Source organism: Notolepis coatsorum (assembly GCF_963971535.1).
Source record: "Notolepis coatsorum genome assembly, chromosome: 6".
Lineage (NCBI taxonomy): Eukaryota > Metazoa > Chordata > Actinopteri > Aulopiformes > Paralepididae > Notolepis > Notolepis coatsorum.
The window spans coordinates 32,156,520-32,176,208 of record NC_140170.1 but is presented as its reverse complement, the minus strand read 5'-3'; the positions used below and the strand labels follow the sequence as shown (position 1 = coordinate 32,176,208).

General features: G+C 46.1%; 1 protein-coding gene across 1 annotated transcript in view; it reads right to left on the bottom strand.

Moving 5' to 3' along the window:
- LOC311229438 (low-density lipoprotein receptor-related protein 5-like) overlaps positions 1-19,689 on the bottom strand; it is a 188,408-nt gene that overhangs the window by 34,971 nt on the left and 133,748 nt on the right. Inside the window, 2 exon segments of the mRNA XM_084315521.1 lie at positions 1,368-1,545; positions 7,974-8,122. Of these exon segments, the coding sequence (XP_084171647.1) occupies positions 1,368-1,545; positions 7,974-8,122 (327 nt within the window).

Here is a 19,689-nt window from a genome sequence, read left to right as displayed (position 1 = left end):
AGAGAGAGAGAGAGAGAGAGAGAGAGAGAGGAGGGGGAAGAGAGAGAGAGGGGGGGGAGAGAGACACAGAGAGAGAGAGGGAGAGAGACAGACGGAGAGAGAGAGAGAGAGAGAGAGAGAGAGACAGAGAGAGAGAGATGGAGAGAGAGAGACAGGAAGACACAGAGAGATAGTTCAAGTTTGTTTTTATTTGTCAGAACAAAATACAGTATACTTTATAATGAAATGCTTGTTTCTTATGAGCTCTTATGGGTGTGCTACATACAGTAAAGAGAAAGTAAGTAAAAAGTAGGTAAAGTCAATATACAATACAGAGTAAAATGAGTAACAGTGAGGTAGAATGCAGAGGTACAAAACTTGGGGTAAGGTGCAAATGAGGTATGCATGTGGTGCAAATCTCTTCAATAATAGATCAATATAAAGTGTGTTAAAGTGAGTGGTAAGGTGAGTGTTTGTTTAAAGTGAGTGTGTACATGTGGATGTGTGTGCAGTGAGTGTAGATGAGGCACTAGCTTCTCAAAGCACTTCATGGCTATGGAGGTGAGAGCTACAGGGCGGCAGTAGTCGTTGAGGCAAGCGGGCATGGATGTTTTGGGTACAGGGATAATGGTGGACTTCTTCAGACAGGTGGGGATGACAGCCTGTTCCAAGGACAGGTTAAATATGTCAGTGAATACCGGGGCCAGTTGGTCGGCACAGACTTTTAGGACGCGGCCAGGGATACCGTCCGGTCCTGCTGCCTTCCTGATATTCACTTTCTTTATTTTTGTATCCACTTTTTCTCCTTATTTTTCTATTTTTCTCCCATCCCAATTTCGTATTGCCAATTCTCCCCTCCCCTGTCTTGAACGTTGCTAGACTATGCCTCCCAATGGTCAGCTGTAGTGAGGATAGAAGCCTTGCATCACGTGTCCCCTCTGGTACACGAGGAGGCAGCCTGTCGCATCTTTTCACCAGACAGCGCGGACGCTCAGTGGCGAGGTGTAACGCATGGGAGGCTCACACTACCCCCGCCATTTCCTGTCTCTGCTGTGCAGGCGTCTCCCAACCGATCTGTAGGGGTCACTGTCCACAACGTCCAATCCCCACCCATCGACTTTCCACCCGCTACCTCTGCCAATTGAGATAGTATGACAACTGGCCCAAGCCGCAGGCAACGCTGACTCGGGGAGTCAAGACCGGAGTCTCTTGCATTGGTGACGAGCGCAATCTCCGCTACGCCACCCAGCCGCCCTTGATATTCACTTTCTTAAAGGTCCTCCTCAGACAGAGAACGAGAGAGAACATCATTGACAAGCTCCGTCTCTCTCTCTCTCTCTCTCTCTCTCTCTCTCTCTCTCTCTCTCTCTCTCTCTCTCTCTCCTTACAGCTGCAGTTGCGTGCGTTGGCCTCCAGGGTGTAGTGTGAGGCGCAGCGGCACTGCGCTCCGGCCGGCGAGGCCAGACAGAGATGGGAACACTGTCCGTTGTTCTGGGAGCAGTCGTTGTCTCCGTCCTGCCGGGACGAGTGGAACACCAGCAGGTCCAGAGTCAGCTCCAGCTGGCCCTGCAACAAAACACAACACCTTCACTTAGACCAGCTGGCCCTGCAACAACACCTTCACTTAGACCACCTGGCCCTGCAACAACACCTTCACTTAGACCAGCTGGTCCTGCAACAACACCTTCACTTAGACCAGCTGGTCCAGCAACAACACCTTCACTTAGACCAGCTGGTCCTGCAACAACACTTCACTTAGACCAGCTGGCCCTGCAACAACACCTTCACTTAGACCAGCTGGCCCTGCAACAACACCTTCACTTAGACCAGCTGGCCCTGCAACAACACCTTCACTTAGACCAGCTGGTCCTGCAACAACACCTTCACTTAGACCAGCTGGCCCTGCAACAACACCTTCACTTAGACCAGCTGGCCCTGCAACAACACCTTCACTTAGACCAGCTGGTCCAGCAACAACACCTTCACTTAGACCAGCTGGCCCTGCAACAACACCTTCACTTAGACCAGCTGGTCCAGCAACAACACCTTCACTTAGACCAGCTGGTCCAGCAACAACACCTTCACTTAGACCAGCTGGCCCTGCAACAACACCTTCACTTAGACCAGCTGGCCCTGCAACAACACCTTCACTTAGACCAGCTGGCCCTGCAACAACACCTTCACTTAGACCAGCTGGTCCAGCAACAACACCTTCACTTAGACCAGCTGGCCCTGCAACAACACCTTCACTTAGACCAGCTGGTCCAGCAACAACACCTTCACTTAGACCAGCTGGCCCTGCAACAACACCTTCACTTAGACCAGCTGGCCCTGCAACAACACCTTCACTTAGACCAGCTGGCCCTGCAACACAACACTTCACTTAGACCAGCTGGCCCTGCAACAACACCTTCACTTAGACCAGCTGGCCCTGCAACAACACCTTCACTTAGACCAGCTGGCCCTGCAACAACACCTTCACTTAGACCAGCTGGCCCTGCAACAACACCTTCACTTAGACCAGCTGGCCCTGCAACAACACTTCACTTAGACCAGCTGGCCCTGCAACAACACCTTCACTTAGCCCTGCAACACAACACCTTAACTTAGACCAGCTGGCCCTGCAACAACACCTTCACTTAGACCAGCTGGCCCTGCAACAACACCTTCACTTAGACCAGCTGGCCCTGCAACAACACCTTCACTTAGACCAGCTGGCCCTGCAACAACACCTTCACTTAGACCAGCTGGCCCTGCAACAACACCTTCACTTAGACCAGCTGGCCCTGCAACAACACCTTCACTTAGACCAGCTGGCCCTGCAACAACACCTTCACTTAGACCAGCTGGCCCTGCAACAACACAACACTTAGACCAGCTGGCCCGGCAACAACACCTTCACTTAGACCAGCTGGCCCTGCAACAACACCTTCACTTAGACCAGCTGGCCCTGCAACAACACCTTCACTTAGACCAGCTGGCCCTGCAACAACACCTTCACTTAGACCAGCTGGCCCTGCAACAACACCTTCACTTAGACCAGCTGGCCCTGCAACAACACCTTCACTTAGACCAGCTGGCCCTGCAACAACACCTTCACTTAGACCAGCTGGCCCTGCAACAACACCTTCACTTAGACCAGCAGGCCCTGCAACAACACCTTCACTTAGACCAGCTGGCCCTGCAACAACATCTTCACTTAGACCAGCTGGTCCTGCAACAACACCTTCACTTAGACCAGCTGGTCCAGCAACAACACCTTCACATAGACCAGCTGGCCCTGCAACAACACCTTCACTTAGACCAGCTGGCCCTGCAACACAACACTTAACTTAGACCAGCTGGCCCTGCAACAACACCTTCACTTAGACCAGCTGGCCCTGCAACAACACCTTCACTTAGACCAGCTGGCCCTGCAACAACACCTTCACTTAGACCAGCTGGTCCAGCAACAACACCTTAACTTAGACCAGCTGGCCCTGCAACAACACCTTCACTTAGACCAGCTGGCCCTGCAACAACACCTTAACTTAGACCAGCTGGCCCTGCAACAACACCTTCACTTAGACCAGCTGGTCCAGCAACAACACCTTCACTTATACCAGCTGGTCCAGCAACAACACCTTCACTTAGACCAGCTGGTCCAGCAACAACACCTTCACATAGACCAGCTGGCCCTGCAACAACACCTTCACTTAGACCAGCTGGCCCTGCAACACAACACTTAACTTAGACCAGCTGGCCCTGCAACAACACCTTCACTTAGACCAGCTGGCCCTGCAACAACACCTTCACTTAGACCAGCTGGCCCTGCAACAACACCTTCACTTAGACCAGCTGGTCCAGCAACAACACCTTAACTTAGACCAGCTGGCCCTGCAACAACACCTTCACTTAGACCAGCTGGCCCTGCAACAACACCTTAACTTAGACCAGCTGGCCCTGCAACAACACCTTCACTTAGACCAGCTGGTCCAGCAACAACACCTTCACTTATACCAGCTGGTCCAGCAACAACACCTTCACTTAGACCAGCTGGTCCAGCAACAACACCTTCACTTAGACCAGCTGGTCCAGCAACAACACCTTCACTTAGACCAGCTGGCCCTGCAACAACACCTTCACTTAGACCAGCTGGTCCAGCAACAACACCTTCACTTAGACCAGCTGGCCCTGCAACAACACCTTCACTTAGACCAGCTGGTCCAGCAACAACACCTTCACTTAGACCAGCTGGCCCTGCAACAACACCTTCACTTAGACCAGCTGGCCCTGCAACAACACCTTCACTTAGACCAGCTGGTCCAGCAACAACACCTTCACTTAGACCAGCTGGTCCAGCAACAACACCTTCACTTAGACCAGCTGGCCCTGCAACAACACCTTCACTTAGACCAGCTGGCCCTGCAACAACACCTTCACTTAGACCAGCTGGCCCTGCAACAACACCTTCACTTAGACCAGCTGGTCCAGCAACAACACCTTCACATAGACCAGCTGGCCCTGCAACAACACCTTCACTTAGACCAGCTGGCCCTGCAACAACACCTTCACTTAGACCAGCTGGCCCTGCAACAACACCTTAACTTAGACCAGCTGGTCCAGCAACAACACCTTCACTTAGACCAGCTGGTCCAGCAACAACACCTTCACTTAGACCAGCTGGTCCAGCAACAACACCTTCACTTAGACCAGCTGGCCCTGCAACAACACCTTAACTTAGACCAGCTGGCCCTGCAACAACACCTTCACTTAGACCAGCTGGTCCAGCAACAACACCTTCACTTATACCAGCTGGTCCAGCAACAACACCTTCACTTAGACCAGCTGGTCCAGCAACAACACCTTCACTTAGACCAGCTGGTCCAGCAACAACACCTTCACTTAGACCAGCTGGCCCTGCAACAACACCTTCACTTAGACCAGCTGGTCCAGCAACAACACCTTCACTTAGACCAGCTGGCCCTGCAACAACACCTTCACTTAGACCAGCTGGTCCAGCAACAACACCTTCACTTAGACCAGCTGGCCCTGCAACAACACCTTCACTTAGACCAGCTGGCCCTGCAACAACACCTTCACTTAGACCAGCTGGCCCTGCAACAACACCTTCACTTAGACCAGCTGGTCCAGCAACAACACCTTCACTTAGACCAGCTGGTCCTGCAACAACACCTTCACTTAGACCAGCTGGTCCAGCAACAACACCTTCACATAGACCAGCTGGCCCTGCAACAACACCTTCACTTAGACCAGCTGGCCCTGCAACACCTTCACTTAGACCAGCTGGCCCTGCAACAACACCTTCACTTAGACCAGCTGGCCCTGCAACAACACCTTCACTTAGACCAGCTGGCCCTGCAACAACACCTTCACTTAGACCAGCTGGCCCTGCAACAACACCTTCACTTAGACCAGCTGGTCCAGCAACAACACCTTCACATAGACCAGCTGGCCCTGCAACAACACCTTCACTTAGACCAGCTGGCCCTGCAACAACACCTTAACTTAGACCAGCTGGTCCAGCAACAACACCTTCACTTAGACCAGCTGGTCCAGCAACAACACCTTCACTTAGACCAGCTGGTCCAGCAACAACACCTTCACTTAGACCAGCTGGCCCTGCAACAACACCTTAACTTAGACCAGCTGGCCCTGCAACAACACCTTCACTTAGACCAGCTGGTCCAGCAACAACACCTTCACTTATACCAGCTGGTCCAGCAACAACACCTTCACTTAGACCAGCTGGTCCAGCAACAACACCTTCACTTAGACCAGCTGGTCCAGCAACAACACCTTCACTTAGACCAGCTGGCCCTGCAACAACACCTTCACTTAGACCAGCTGGTCCAGCAACAACACCTTCACTTAGACCAGCTGGCCCTGCAACAACACCTTCACTTAGACCAGCTGGCCCTGCAACAACACAACACTTAGACCAGCTGGCCCTGCAACAACACCTTCACTTAGACCAGCTGGCCCTGCAACAACACCTTCACTTAGACCAGCTGGCCCTGCAACAACACCTTCACTTAGACCAGCTGGCCCTGCAACAACACCTTCACTTAGACCAGCTGGTCCAGCAACAACACCTTCACTTAGACCAGCTGGTCCAGCAACAACACCTTCACTTAGACCAGCTGGCCCTGCAACAACACCTTCACTTAGACCAGCTGGCCCTGCAACAACACCTTCACTTAGACCAGCTGGTCCAGCAACAACACCTTCACTTAGACCAGCTGGCCCTGCAACAACACCTTCACTTAGACCAGCTGGTCCAGCAACAACACCTTCACTTAGACCAGCTGGCCCTGCAACAACACCTTCACTTAGACCAGCTGGTCCAGCAACAACACCTTCACTTAGACCAGCTGGCCCTGCAACAACACCTTCACTTAGACCAGCTGGCCCTGCAACAACACCTTCACTTAGACCAGCTGGCCCTGCAACAACACCTTCACTTAGACCAGCTGGCCCTGCAACAACACCTTCACTTAGACCAGCTGGCCCTGCAACAACACCTTCACTTAGACCAGCTGGTCCAGCAACAACACCTTCACTTAGACCAGCTGGTCCAGCAACAACACCTTCACTTAGACCAGCTGGCCCTGCAACAACACCTTCACTTAGACCAGCTGGCCCTGCAACAACACCTTCACTTAGACCAGCTGGTCCAGCAACAACACCTTCACTTAGACCAGCTGGCCCTGCAACAACACCTTCACTTAGACCAGCTGGTCCAGCAACAACACCTTCACTTAGACCAGCTGGCCCTGCAACAACACCTTCACTTAGACCAGCTGGTCCAGCAACAACACCTTCACTTAGACCAGCTGGCCCTGCAACAACACCTTCACTTAGACCAGCTGGCCCTGCAACAACACCTTCACTTAGACCAGCTGGCCCTGCAACAACACCTTCACTTAGACCAGCTGGCCATGCAACAACACCTTCACTTAGCCCTGCAACACAACACCTTAACTTAGCCCTGCAACAACACCTTAACTTAGCCCTGCAACACAACACCTTACCTTAACTTAGCCCTGCAACACAACACCTTACCTTAACTTAGCCCTGCAACACAACACCTTAACTTAACTTAGCCCTGCAACACAACACCTTAACTTAACTTAGCCCTGCAACACAACACTTAACTTAACCCTGCAACACAACACCTTACCTTAACTTAGCCCTGCAACACAACACCTTAACTTAACTTAGCCCTGCAACACAACACCTTACCTTAACTTAGCCCTGCAACACAACACCTTACCTTAACTTAGCCCTGCAACACAACACCTTACCTTAACTTAGCCCTGCAACACAACACCTTAACTTAGCCCTGCAACACAATACCTTAACTTAGACCATACACCTTAACTTAGACCTGACACCTTAACTTAGACCTGACACCTTAACTTAGCCCTGCAATACACCTTAACTTAGACCATACACCTTAACTTAGACCTGACACCTTAACTTAGACCTGACACCTTAACTTAGCCCTGCAATACACCTTAACTTAGACCATATACCTTAACTTAGACAATACACCTTAACTTAGACCATACACCTTAACTTAGACCTGACAATACACCTTAACTTAGACATAGCCCTGACAATACACCTTAACTTAGACATAGCCCTGACAATACACCTTAACTTAGACATAGCCCTGACAATACACCTTAACTTAGACATAGCCCTGACAATACACATTAACTTAGACATAGCCCTGACAATACACCTTAACTTACCTAGCCCTGACAATACACCTTAACTTACCTAGCCCTGACAATACACCTTAACTTACCTAGCCCTGACAATACACCTTAACTTACCTAGCCCTGACAATACACCTTAACTTACCTAGCCCTGACGTAGCCATTAGACTGTAATAAAAACAACTTGAACTGAATGTGTTTGTTTACCTGCAGCAGTTGTTTACCTGCAGCAGTTTGTTTACCTGCAGCACAACAGTGTTTGTTTACCTGCAGCACAACGGTGCGATTCAGACCACTGCGCTTATCAGCTCGCTCTATGCTCCGCAGGTTGAAGTCTGTCCAGTAGATGAAGTCTCGATATTGTGTTAGACCGAACGGGTGAGACAACTCATCTATGATGATCTCTCTCTGGAGACCTGGAGGAGAAGAGAGGAGAGAAGAGGAGAGAAGAGGAGAGAAGAGAAGAGGAGAAGAGGAGAGAAGATAAGAGAAGGAGAGGAGAGGAGAGAAGAAGAGAGAAGAGGAGAGAAGAGAAGAGGAGAGAAGAGGAGATTTAGTATGGATTTAGTATGGATTTCGTTACAGGGCAGCAACGACCGTGAATGAAATCTACTGTAAGTACAGTTACTTTTGTATAATGTCCATAGCGCCCCCATTTTTCACAGAATTCTTTCTAGACGTTCACAGAAAGGTAAAGAAACAATATATGTTGGGGCGCCCCAGTGGCGAACCACATAGCGGGCTCAGCCGCGACACGGGCGACCCGGGTTCGACTCCCGATTCCGTCGTTATTTCCCGAATGTCTTCCCCCCACTCTGTCTCCCATTTCTCCTCTGTCTCTCCCTACTGGACTGCCCAGTAGTAATAAAGCGATAAAACGCCAAAAAAGAAATCTTTAAAAAAAAAAGAAACAATATAATGTTGTATTTTATGGCAATAACGTTGAGATTTGTTCGATCCGTGAGATATAAACACGAAAATCATGTCAGAAAAATTACATGAAAAATTGTTGGGACTTCCGTTGCCAGCGGCTGGTGTGAGCTGGATACTTTTATGAAATGTAGACGTCCATCGAAAGCCCTGGGTCTCCTCTTTCTTTGGACTACAACGATTTCATGAGTGCTTCTTCTTCTGGCATCTAAATCATCACCAGTGCAATGCACAGATATTTTTTCATCATCAGGTGGCTTCTTCGTTCCGAAGGTTGCCCATCATATCACTCTCCAACCCATTCTGTCCCCACTTCTTCTCTCCAACTCTGTGACTCTCACTCCGCTCCAATCACAGATACCCAGCCTCTTCTTGGTCTTCCTCTTCCTCTCTCTCCATCCACCTTCCCCATCACCCCCTTCTTGAACATCTCCCCGCTGGATCCTCTCAGCACGTGCCCGCACAACTCCATCTTTCTCTTTTTCAACCTCTCCAGCAGCTGTCCTCCTTGCATACCCGCTCTTCTCAGTACCTCCTCATTCTTGATCTTATCCTTCCATGTTATCTTCAGCATCTTCCTCAGCGTCCACATTTCAAAAGAGTCTATCATCCTCTTTGCCTCTTCATTCAGCGTCCATGCTTCTGCTCCGTATGAAAAGACTGACATAACATACGTATCCAAAATTCTGGTCTTCGTTTTCCAACTTATGTTTCGTCTCAATAATTCTTTATGGTTCCAGAATGCGCTCTTTGCAATTCCGGTTCTTCTCTTAATGTCCATGTTAGCTCTTCCACCTTCACTGATCCAGCTTCCAAGGTACATGTACTCCTTCACTTGTTCAAGTTTTACTCCATCCACCTGTATTTTACAAACAGTTCCTGGTGTTTTTCACCAGCTGGTGACGTCACTGACGCGCCGGCTGCCGCGGGGGGGGGGGGTCATCCGGGGGGGAACACACTCTCTCATTGACGGAACACAGTGTGAGAAGAGCGTTTATGGGGGTAAACACTAGGAAAGCTGCAGGCCCAGATGGGATAACAGGACGAATACTCGAGTCCTGTGCAAATCAGCTGGCCCCGGTGTTCACCACTATATTCAGGCCTTGTCCAGACGAAAACTATTTTGATCTTTTTCGTTTTCATTTAAAAAAAAAGGTTTCCGTAAAAACGAAACCGTCTCAAGAAATAAGTGCGTGCCACAAGTTTACAAAATAAATGTCTTTCCTGTTTTTTTTTTTTAACTTTGGCCATTCCGTTGGCTCTTCTTGCGTTTATCGCTTTTTCTCTGGTCAAGAATGACCGACAGAAACAGGTTGAATGGGGGTACAGATGGGGGAAGACACTCTGAGAAAGTTATGGCTTTGTCCGGGAATCGAACTTGCTACCCCAGATCCGTGACGAGCACGGTTGTCCCCGGCGCCGAAATAGCGCTCGAGGTACGCGGTGAGCTACTGGAGCTCCCCATGTCTTTCCTGTTTTAGACGTCGCTCTTTTAATTTGACACCCCTCGACCGGAAGTGTTATCGTTGTCTGTTATCGTCCGGTTCTGTGATTTTGAGCTGACGCTAGTTTCCAACGGATAGGAGAGAGACGCAAATGCAGCTTCACAGGCAGCCGGTGATGAGGAGGAGGAAGAGCTGCTGATTTTAATCGGCAGGAGAGAGAGAGAGCGCGTCAAAGCCGTATATAATATAATAGCCCCGTGGTGCGGTCGGAGGCAGCTGTTGTATTAAATTAATTGATTGATGTTTAACTTGTCTCTGTGTCCAGTCCTTTCGACTAGCTCCACCCGTGCATTGTAAACAATGAATGATGCAGGCAATTGTATTAACGTTACTGTGTTGTAGCTATATTAATAAATTCTGAATGGCATTAACGTTAGTTGGGTATGCTAGTGCTAATGTTGATAGCATTGAATAGTATCAACGCTAGCTGGCTGGCGAATTCTTACAAGCTGGCATCGTAAAATCTCAATACCAGGCCCATGGGAATACTATTTACTAAATTATGGAGGCTTTTTAATCGTCAAGGTAAGAGAGGATTTGTCATGATCAACTGAAGGCGTATGCTATGGAACAGTCTATGTGCTTGGCTACTTAGCTTATTTGGGTTTTCAGAAAAAGGCCTATGTCCACGCTTTCGTCACCTCCCGCCTTGACTACGCAAACTCTGTCCTCATAGGGCTACCCAGTAATGCCCTGAACAGGCTACAATATGTGCAAAATTCTGCTGCCAGGGTTCTCACCCGCACCAAGTCCTGGCACCATATCACCCCCACCCTCATCCACCTCCACTGGCTTCCAGTCAAGTCCTGCATCAATTTCCAGATCCTCCTCATCACCTACAAAGCCCTTCACTCCCTTGCCCCCCGGTACCTAGCGGACCTCCTCCATCCCTACGTCCCGCCCCGGAGGCTGCGGTCCTCTGACTCCGGTCTCCTCTCCATCCCCACCACCAACATGCGGACTGTCGGTCCCAGAGCCTTCTCTGTGGCCGCACCCACCCTCTGGAACTCACTCCCTCCAAACATCCGTAGTGCTACATCCCTGCACTCTTTCAAACCCCAACTCAAAACCCACCTTTTCACCAAACTTGTAAATGACTGCCTGATTTCCCCTTTTTTCTTTTGTTTTCTTTCTTTCTTTCCTTTTGATTAATATTTTGTTGTTACGTTGTTCCCTGTCCCCCTCCCTTAGCTGTTAACCCTTTGATCGCCATGCTTAAATTCATAATTTACCATCCGCCGCCAGCCCTATTTAATATGGAGAAGTTCCCCTTCTTTGCAGGGCTATAACTTTTTAAATTGTATTGCTAAATTGACATTACTATGGCCCATTCAACGTCCTATATCTATTGTTCAGGGTGTAGCAACGTTATACTTTTTCATTCACATATTCTTACTAAAATACGGTCTAAAGTATAAGTATGTTTTTATCGTTTTCTGCAGCTTTCTCCAGAACGTGATTTATAGCCCCAAATGCATTATATTGATGATCAAATACAGTTTGATAGCAATCTGCACGAGAGAATTTTTTTTTCCTATTATGGGATGTAGAAATATGCGCTCCATTTCCAGGTTGTATAATAGTATATACGTCCAAATCATGTTGTTTATCGAGTTATTGGTAACGGATTGCTATCCGTTGTGATCAGCTCGAGTCCTGAGACTATTACTGAGTGATCGGACCGAATTGAAATTAGCACCAGCTTCCATTTCCTGTTTCTGCCCTGGGCGATCCGCCGATCGGCCACCAGATGGCGCTCTTGAACCGTTGGAGAGTTGAGAGGGGCTCAACAGTACATCTCATGTCTCCGGGGGAGAAATATGATTTCGATCACAGATTTTTGAAATATTGATATCAAAGACGTGGTACGGCATCTTTGGCAGAATGAGCATGGCGGGGAAATACGTCCTACAGCGTTTTTGGCGATTAAAGGGTTAAGCGCCTTGGGTCTCCAGAAAGGCGCTATATAAATGTAAGATATTATTATTATTATTATTATTATTATTATTATTATTATTATTATTATTATTATTATTATTATTATTATTATTATTATTATTATTATTATTATTATTATTATTATGTGTATTTATTAATCACAGTAGCCTCCCGGTGTTTAATAAAAACTTCTAGCCAGGACATATCTGGACATATAAGACATATGTATCATGTTTCTTTGTTGTTGGCTGGGTTTGCGTGCGGATTAAGGGAGATGTCATCTGTTGTCGACGGTGGTACAGGGGCAGTACATTTAGCTGTAAAAGCCCGATCAAGCTCAATAGCTTCTGTAACACGAACGCAACTACTCTGTACAATGCCATTGTTGTTGTGATGTTGGCTGAGTTTGCACATGCGGGTTAAGGGAGAGGTGGGCTATTGCGTCATCGGTTCAGGAAAATGCGTGTATAGTAGGGGTGTATAACGGTACACAGAAGCCACGGTTCGGTACGTACCTCGGTATTGGGGTCACGGTTCGGTACGAGTTCGGTACAACAGAAAAAAAATATTTATAATTATTATTATTAACACTTTGGATGCCAGCAACGCGTTTTGTCGTTAGTTCATGCCGACCTATGAATGCCACCAACGCTATATATAGCGTTTGTTTGTCGTATTTTTTTTTATTGGCGATTTGAATTCATATTTCATCAATCGAATGAATGCTGATTATCACGGAATCTTTATATTTTCCTGAAAAACGAGGGCTTTTCAAAATGCTATAAAACGGAAATGAAGCGATTAAAATGCAATCCGTTTCGACAATGTTGACTGCAAACAAGTCATTGATAAGCGACGGGCAGATTAGACACATAGCCATAATTTAAGACAGAGATTATGCGTTCACAACGCTATCATTGAAGTGGGTGCTGGCATTCAGCCAGGTATGTACAACACCCCCTGGTGGCTCTGAAAGTGTTAATATAATTATTTTTTAATACATTTTTAATTCTTTTTTTAATTTAATTTATATATTATATTTATGATAATTATTATAATTATTATTATTAAATAGAATAATTTTCTATAGGCTTGCCGTGGTAGTCAGTGATACTGGTGTCACTCTGTGTTCAGGCATCCAGAGTAAATTAATTGCCTAGTGCCCCTTTAACAACTTATAGGCTTGGTAAGTTTCACTTTCACTTCTAGAGGATTTAACTGCACGAGACTGAATACTAGAGAACAGATGACATGTTACACAACAATGGCAGAGGATTATTTGGATTTAAACACAATAGCAGTTCAACTGGAGTCGAGAGGAGCTCAGATGAACAGTCCGAAAAAGTATGTTTCTTTTTTTTATTTGATCAGCGTGAGTCCGGCGGGGGAGAATGTTGTTGTTGTTGTTGTTGTTTGTTGGCGACGCGCGCATGTGTAAGTGTGTTGGCGACGCGCGACGTGTGTGTGTGTGTTGGTGATGCGCGGCGCGCGTGTGTTGGCGACGCACGCCATATTCTCCGTATGGCTGAGCGTACCGCGCCGTGACGGCCGTACCGTAAATTCGCGGGACGAATACACGTACCGTTACACCCCTAGTGTATAGGCTTGTAAAGACGGCAACGCAAGGGGGGCGTCTTCAGATTTTCCCACTCTGGAACCCGGTTTCAGAAAATAGCGTTGTGGAATAATATGATTCCCCAACTCTCTCATGTAAAGACATTCCCCTCCCCTTTCTCCCCAATCCTGTGTCCCCCCCCCCTCTCCCCAATCCTGTATCCCCCCCCCCATTTGACCTATCAAATGGGACCACCTCCCCCCCTTTTAACTATATAATGCTCCTCCCAACAACATTCTGGGTCTCTTTACCTGGGTCATTTCAGCTGATCACCTGGGGCGAGAGCCTCAGCCATTCTCTCTATGTACTATGTATATTTCTATCTGTTTGGTTAATAAACCTTTGTTATTAACTGAACCTCGGTTGACTGAGAACATTCTTCTTCAGGATATCCACGAATATCCCACAATTGGCGTCTACGAACTTGTGACGGACTCTTTGCGTCCTCCCGGCGTGCTGTATTGTTTCATCTATACAGAGAAAAGTGAGTAAAATAGACTGGTCGACCAAAATGTATGGCAAGGAATTAAAACCTTCCCGCTTTTCTCTGTGCCAGGTGAATGTTACGAAATGTTGTCAAATATTGAGATCATGGCTGAGTAAGAATAGCGTGTATTAATATATCTGATCTGTATTGAGAATCGTTACCGGGGAAACGCGTGTACCCGGGTCCTTATCAGGACAGATGTTCTGAGAGGATGGGTTTTTGATTGATTGAAAACTTCATTAACAGATTGCAGAATGGGTACAGTACAGTACAGCTCAATACATACAATTGTTAAGGGGATGCAGACCAGAGAAAGACTTTCGTCTTGTTTACATCAGGGTCCCCCATTGTAGTGCTATTCCCGGATTGAGCTGTTGCCAACCGAAAGTTAGGGCACACCATAAGGTTGTTGGATTGCTATCCCTAGTCTAGCTGATGCAGACTGAAATATAGGCAACAAAGTAAGATACGTGGGCTTATTAGACGTGATATCCTTGGAAAACGCTACTCTGTTAGAAACTGTTCTGTGATTCTTCTGCAAAAAGGCGGGAAGTAGGACCGAGAGCTGATCAAATCATAATTAGATTTACCAGAGTAACGTCATAATATTCATAGTTTCAACCTCAACTAAGCCCACAACCTCTTCCATTCCTGAAAACGATGTATTCGGATTAGTTTAACCAATTGATCACTACAGATAGCGGGAAGCTGACAACGGGACGTCCCGGTAGTACGTGAATGTACATTAAACGGGACATTAGTCGCGGGTTGAAGGGGCCGTGAGTGTGATTAAACGGTATATTCAAATCTAATATAGCGCTGTTAAATTTCGAAGTTCCGGTTCGGTCGTTATGCATTAATAACGGTGTATAGTTAAACCGAGGGTAATCAAGCCTTATCGCAGCAGATGCTGGACGATTAAACGAACAGCGATCCGATACAGACCAGGTATACACACACGTTAACTTGTATGTATTATTGTTTGTCTGTCTCTTTGTTTACGTTTCACATGGAACCGCATATGATGCACAGGCGCGTTCATTCGGTTACAAAACGCTGGTTTTAGGTGAATTCCAGGCTATTGAGAGCTTGCGGAAAAGTACTGCATGGATTGCAAAGCGTTATTTCCGAGGTGAATGAGAACGCGTGAACGTCGCTTGGAGTAATGACGTCATACGGTGTGCGCCATGAAATTATGAAACTATCCATGGGCGAACATAGTTTAATATGCCCGAGGCGAAGGGTGTATGAAACCCACGTGTAGTATCTGTTATTAATAAAGGTTATTTAATAACTGAACTAAACTATGAAGATGATGTAAGCACAACAACTTTTTCCGGTGAGTATGAAAATCCTAAATATAGATGCATGACACAACTATCATCTCAGTTACAGTAAAGTACAACTATCTCAGATCACTTGAGTGTTTATGTTGCTTTAATGTACATGTTATAAGTCACATAAAGCTAGTTTTAAATAGGATTCTAATCAATTGGATAGATTTGATCTAAAAACTAAAGAAAGAATAACAACCTTTCTTTAGAGATAATGCAATTAATAAATGCAAATAATGTTTAGATGAGGCTAAATCATGCCTCCTCTTTTCCACAGTAACATTGATGAGTGAGATGATGAAATAGAGAAGGACTAGCTAATGTTTGTTGAGCACACAGGCAGTCAAAGAGAATTCACCCAGACGAAAAGAAAAGAGTGGGAAATTAACATGTTTTTGTGTTTACAGGAAGCAAGCAGACAATCAAGAGGCAGACTGATTTAACTCTAAATTGAATTACAGAGCAGTGTTTAAACACTCACTCGTATCACAAAAGACATACTACATTGAAACTCCAGTGATTTGCACATTAACACAGACAAGCCACAGAACCATTACAGTCATGTAGATTGAAACTCCAGTGATTTACATGTCAACACAAGATTCAACCGAAGACGATGTGGAGCTGAAAGACGATGCAAATAGCTAGAGAGGACCCTGACCACACCTAGGGACTCAACTTAGTATGTAAAGTAGGAAGTATCGCTTTAGATGCAGATTTTCTCTTTGTTACCACCGAGACTCACCTGACAATGGATAACAACAGGGAACCACAAAACGCATTGAATGCAATGTTGGTGATGAATTTGCAGTCATGAAAGGCTACCATATTTCCCATACTAACTAACCAGTTGTTTTCATCTCTCTCTTTTCAAGAAGGCACACAAATTAGAAGTGCCCGAGATGAAAGATCAATGATGAAAACAAGTTAACATACTATCCCCTCCTTCTATTCTATGCTTATAACCACTAAACCCTTGCTATTTCAAGTACTTTCCATGACTGCAAATATCAAAACCACCAATTGGAGCACAATTATCAACATGTACAAGGTGTACATTTACATTGGTCATTTAGCTAACGCTTTTATCCAAAGCGACTTACAATTTCTGTGCGACAGGTCATCAGGAAGGGCACAACTCTATCACCTGAGTAACAATGTTCATCAAAGTGTTGAGTGCTACAGAGTAGGTTAGTTTATTAGGACAAGTGCATGACAGTAAGGTTAGTTAGGGTTAGATTTATTTGTATCAGTGGAAGCAGGATAATCAGATACACAATGATTATCAAAAATGCACAAGATGTATTAGAGGTAATTGAATTAATGCTACTTAAGAGTAGACGAGAAAATGAATGGATGTATTTCATGCAAAAATAACTGCCTGGCTGCCAAGAGGTTTTTGTTTTGTGTTTTTCTCTATGCTAATATCCTAGCCACACTAGAGGTGAGAGGAAAGCCAGAGAAGGCGTGACGAGGTAAGTATCCTGAAGTACACCCATCGCACGCATCCTGAGGTAAGATCAACTTCAATTTGACATCACAGATTATAAAGATAAAAAGAAATTTTTCTGATTCCATGCAAAGATCGGATCCAAACGATATCAAATGCATGATGGTACTACACAATGAATTGAATTAACCCAAAATGATTTTCCTCTTTAGCAGAAAGGCGTTGAATCATTTATGTGAGGAGGTTTTCTAAGGCAGTTTTCATCATCCTCAGATCATAAATTGGTGAGAGGACAGGACGAGTGAGACGACGAGTGACTTGAACCACGAACAACGGCGGGACCAGGCAGAGAGGAACACAACCCAGAGACCTGAACTACCCACAACAGCAGAGGACCACGAAGGATACCGCCAAGAAGCTGCGGACACAACCTGAGAGAGCGTCCTACTGACTGGCCACTACACCGGCAAACCTTCGCCCTCCACTAAGTGGTACCGCGATAACAAGGAACGGAAGGCCGACCATGTCTCTGGGCCTGATAAAGGCCAAGCGTGAGCACAGAGCAACACAGGCTCCGGGAGGGGAATCTACAGCGTCCCCGTGGACGACCACCCCACCACTCCCAATAACCCTATGACCTTTGACGAGATACACAAGGAGTGGAGGGGGACCTGAACACACGAGAAACGCCTAAACACTTGCAGTAAAACAGGCCTAGCACATATTGTTCACATTGTTATTTTTTTTAGATTACTGTCTTACTGTCTGGCGCTGCCACATGACAGACTCACAGAAACATCAACTGAATGTACGATACATTCAACACACATCAAGACCACCACAGAAGGACGCACCCCTGGCAGAGAACAGCTTGTCAACAGCGAAGCAACATCTGGCAGATTCATGCCTTCACAAACAAGAAGTGTTTCACAAAGTTCATATGTATCTGGAAAATTATTAACTAAGAATATGATGAAATGCAATCAGTAAGATTGCATTAACCAATTTTATAATAACAATAAGGAATGATCACAGAGTCACATTGCAAATTATATTGTTAAACAGGGCAGAACCAGTTGGTTTGTTCCAATACAAACTACTAGGCTAACGGTTTTTAAATGTTTTTGTATACATTAGCCACTAGGTTAATGCCTATTTGTAAATCCTATTCCTGATAATTATGCACACGATTTTGTGTTTTCACCCTGTGCACTCTGACCACACAGAGACAGTGTTCACATGTATTTAATTGGGTTATTACTATGTCTGTATGTACAACCATGATCTTAGCTCCCATAGATATTATCATGAAGACACATAGTTACCACGTAAATGTCTGAGTCACGACGTGAGCGACTGGAGCCAAGCCAAGATAGGCACAACCAGAGCTTCTAATGATTATGTTATTTGGTGTTTGATATCAGAGTTGAGGACCACTCATTGATATAGGTATTTGAGTGGCTAAATCAGACCATTATTAATAAAAGAAAATGGTGATATTCCCACATCCCACATCTCTGATATCAAAATAACACAGACTTTAGTCCAGTCAATCATGTCATGAATCACGTATGTAAATATTTCTATTTTAAACTGTTATGCCAACCAACAGATCACATTGGCCAAAATTTTCATTTATTTTAATTGTTTTCTATTTTATTTATTATCTGATAACCGATGGATTACATCGGTCCCATTCTTTTACCATATCTATTCACTCTTACCTGTTCCAAATAATCCTGGTGTATTATACATTAATCTCACCCACATAATGAAGAGAAAAGTGAGTAACTGTGGAATAATATAATGATTCCCCAACTCTCTCATGTAAAGACATCCCCCTCCCTTATATTATACAGTAATCTCACCCACATTATGAAGAGAAAAGTGAGTAACTGTGGAATAATATAATGATTCCCCAACTCTCTCATGTAAAGACATTCCCCTCCCCTTTCTCCCCAATCCTGTGTCCCCCCCCTCTCCCCAATCCTGTATCCCCCCCCCATTTGACCTATCAAATGGGACCCCCCCCCCCCCCCCCTTTTAACTATATAATGCTCCTCCCAACAACATTCCGGGTCTCTTTACCTGGGTCATTTCAGCTGATCACCTGGGGCGAGAGTCTCAGCCATTCTCTCTATGTACTATGTATATTTCTATCTGTTTGGTTAATAAACCTTTGTTATTAACTGAACCTCGGTTGACTGAGAACATTCTTCTTCAGGATATTTACCTCGTCACGCCTTCCGCGTGGATGAAAGGTGCATACGATAAAATACGTTGACTGATACGACCGAAATCGGTTTCGTCTGGACATGGCCTCAACCTATCCCTGGCCGAGTCCGTGGTCCCTGCCTGTTTCAAGGTGTCCACTATAATCCCTGTACCAAAAACTCCTCCCCAACAGGCCTAAATGACTACAGACTGGTGGCACTCACCTCTGTGGTCATGAAATGCGTTGAGAGGCTGGTCAAGGATTACATCTGTGCCTCCCTCCCTAGTAACATGGACCCATTGCAGTTTGCATACAGGCCAAACAGGTCCGCTGACGATGCGGCCTCCCAAGTACTGCACAGCACCCTCTCTCACCTTGACAGTCAGAAGGTGGGCTATGTGAGACTGTTGTTCATTGACTATAGCTCAGCGTTCAACACCATAGTCCCCACCAGACTGGTGGACAAGCTGATCGAGCTGGGTCTGAGCTCCGCCATGAGCGCCTGGATC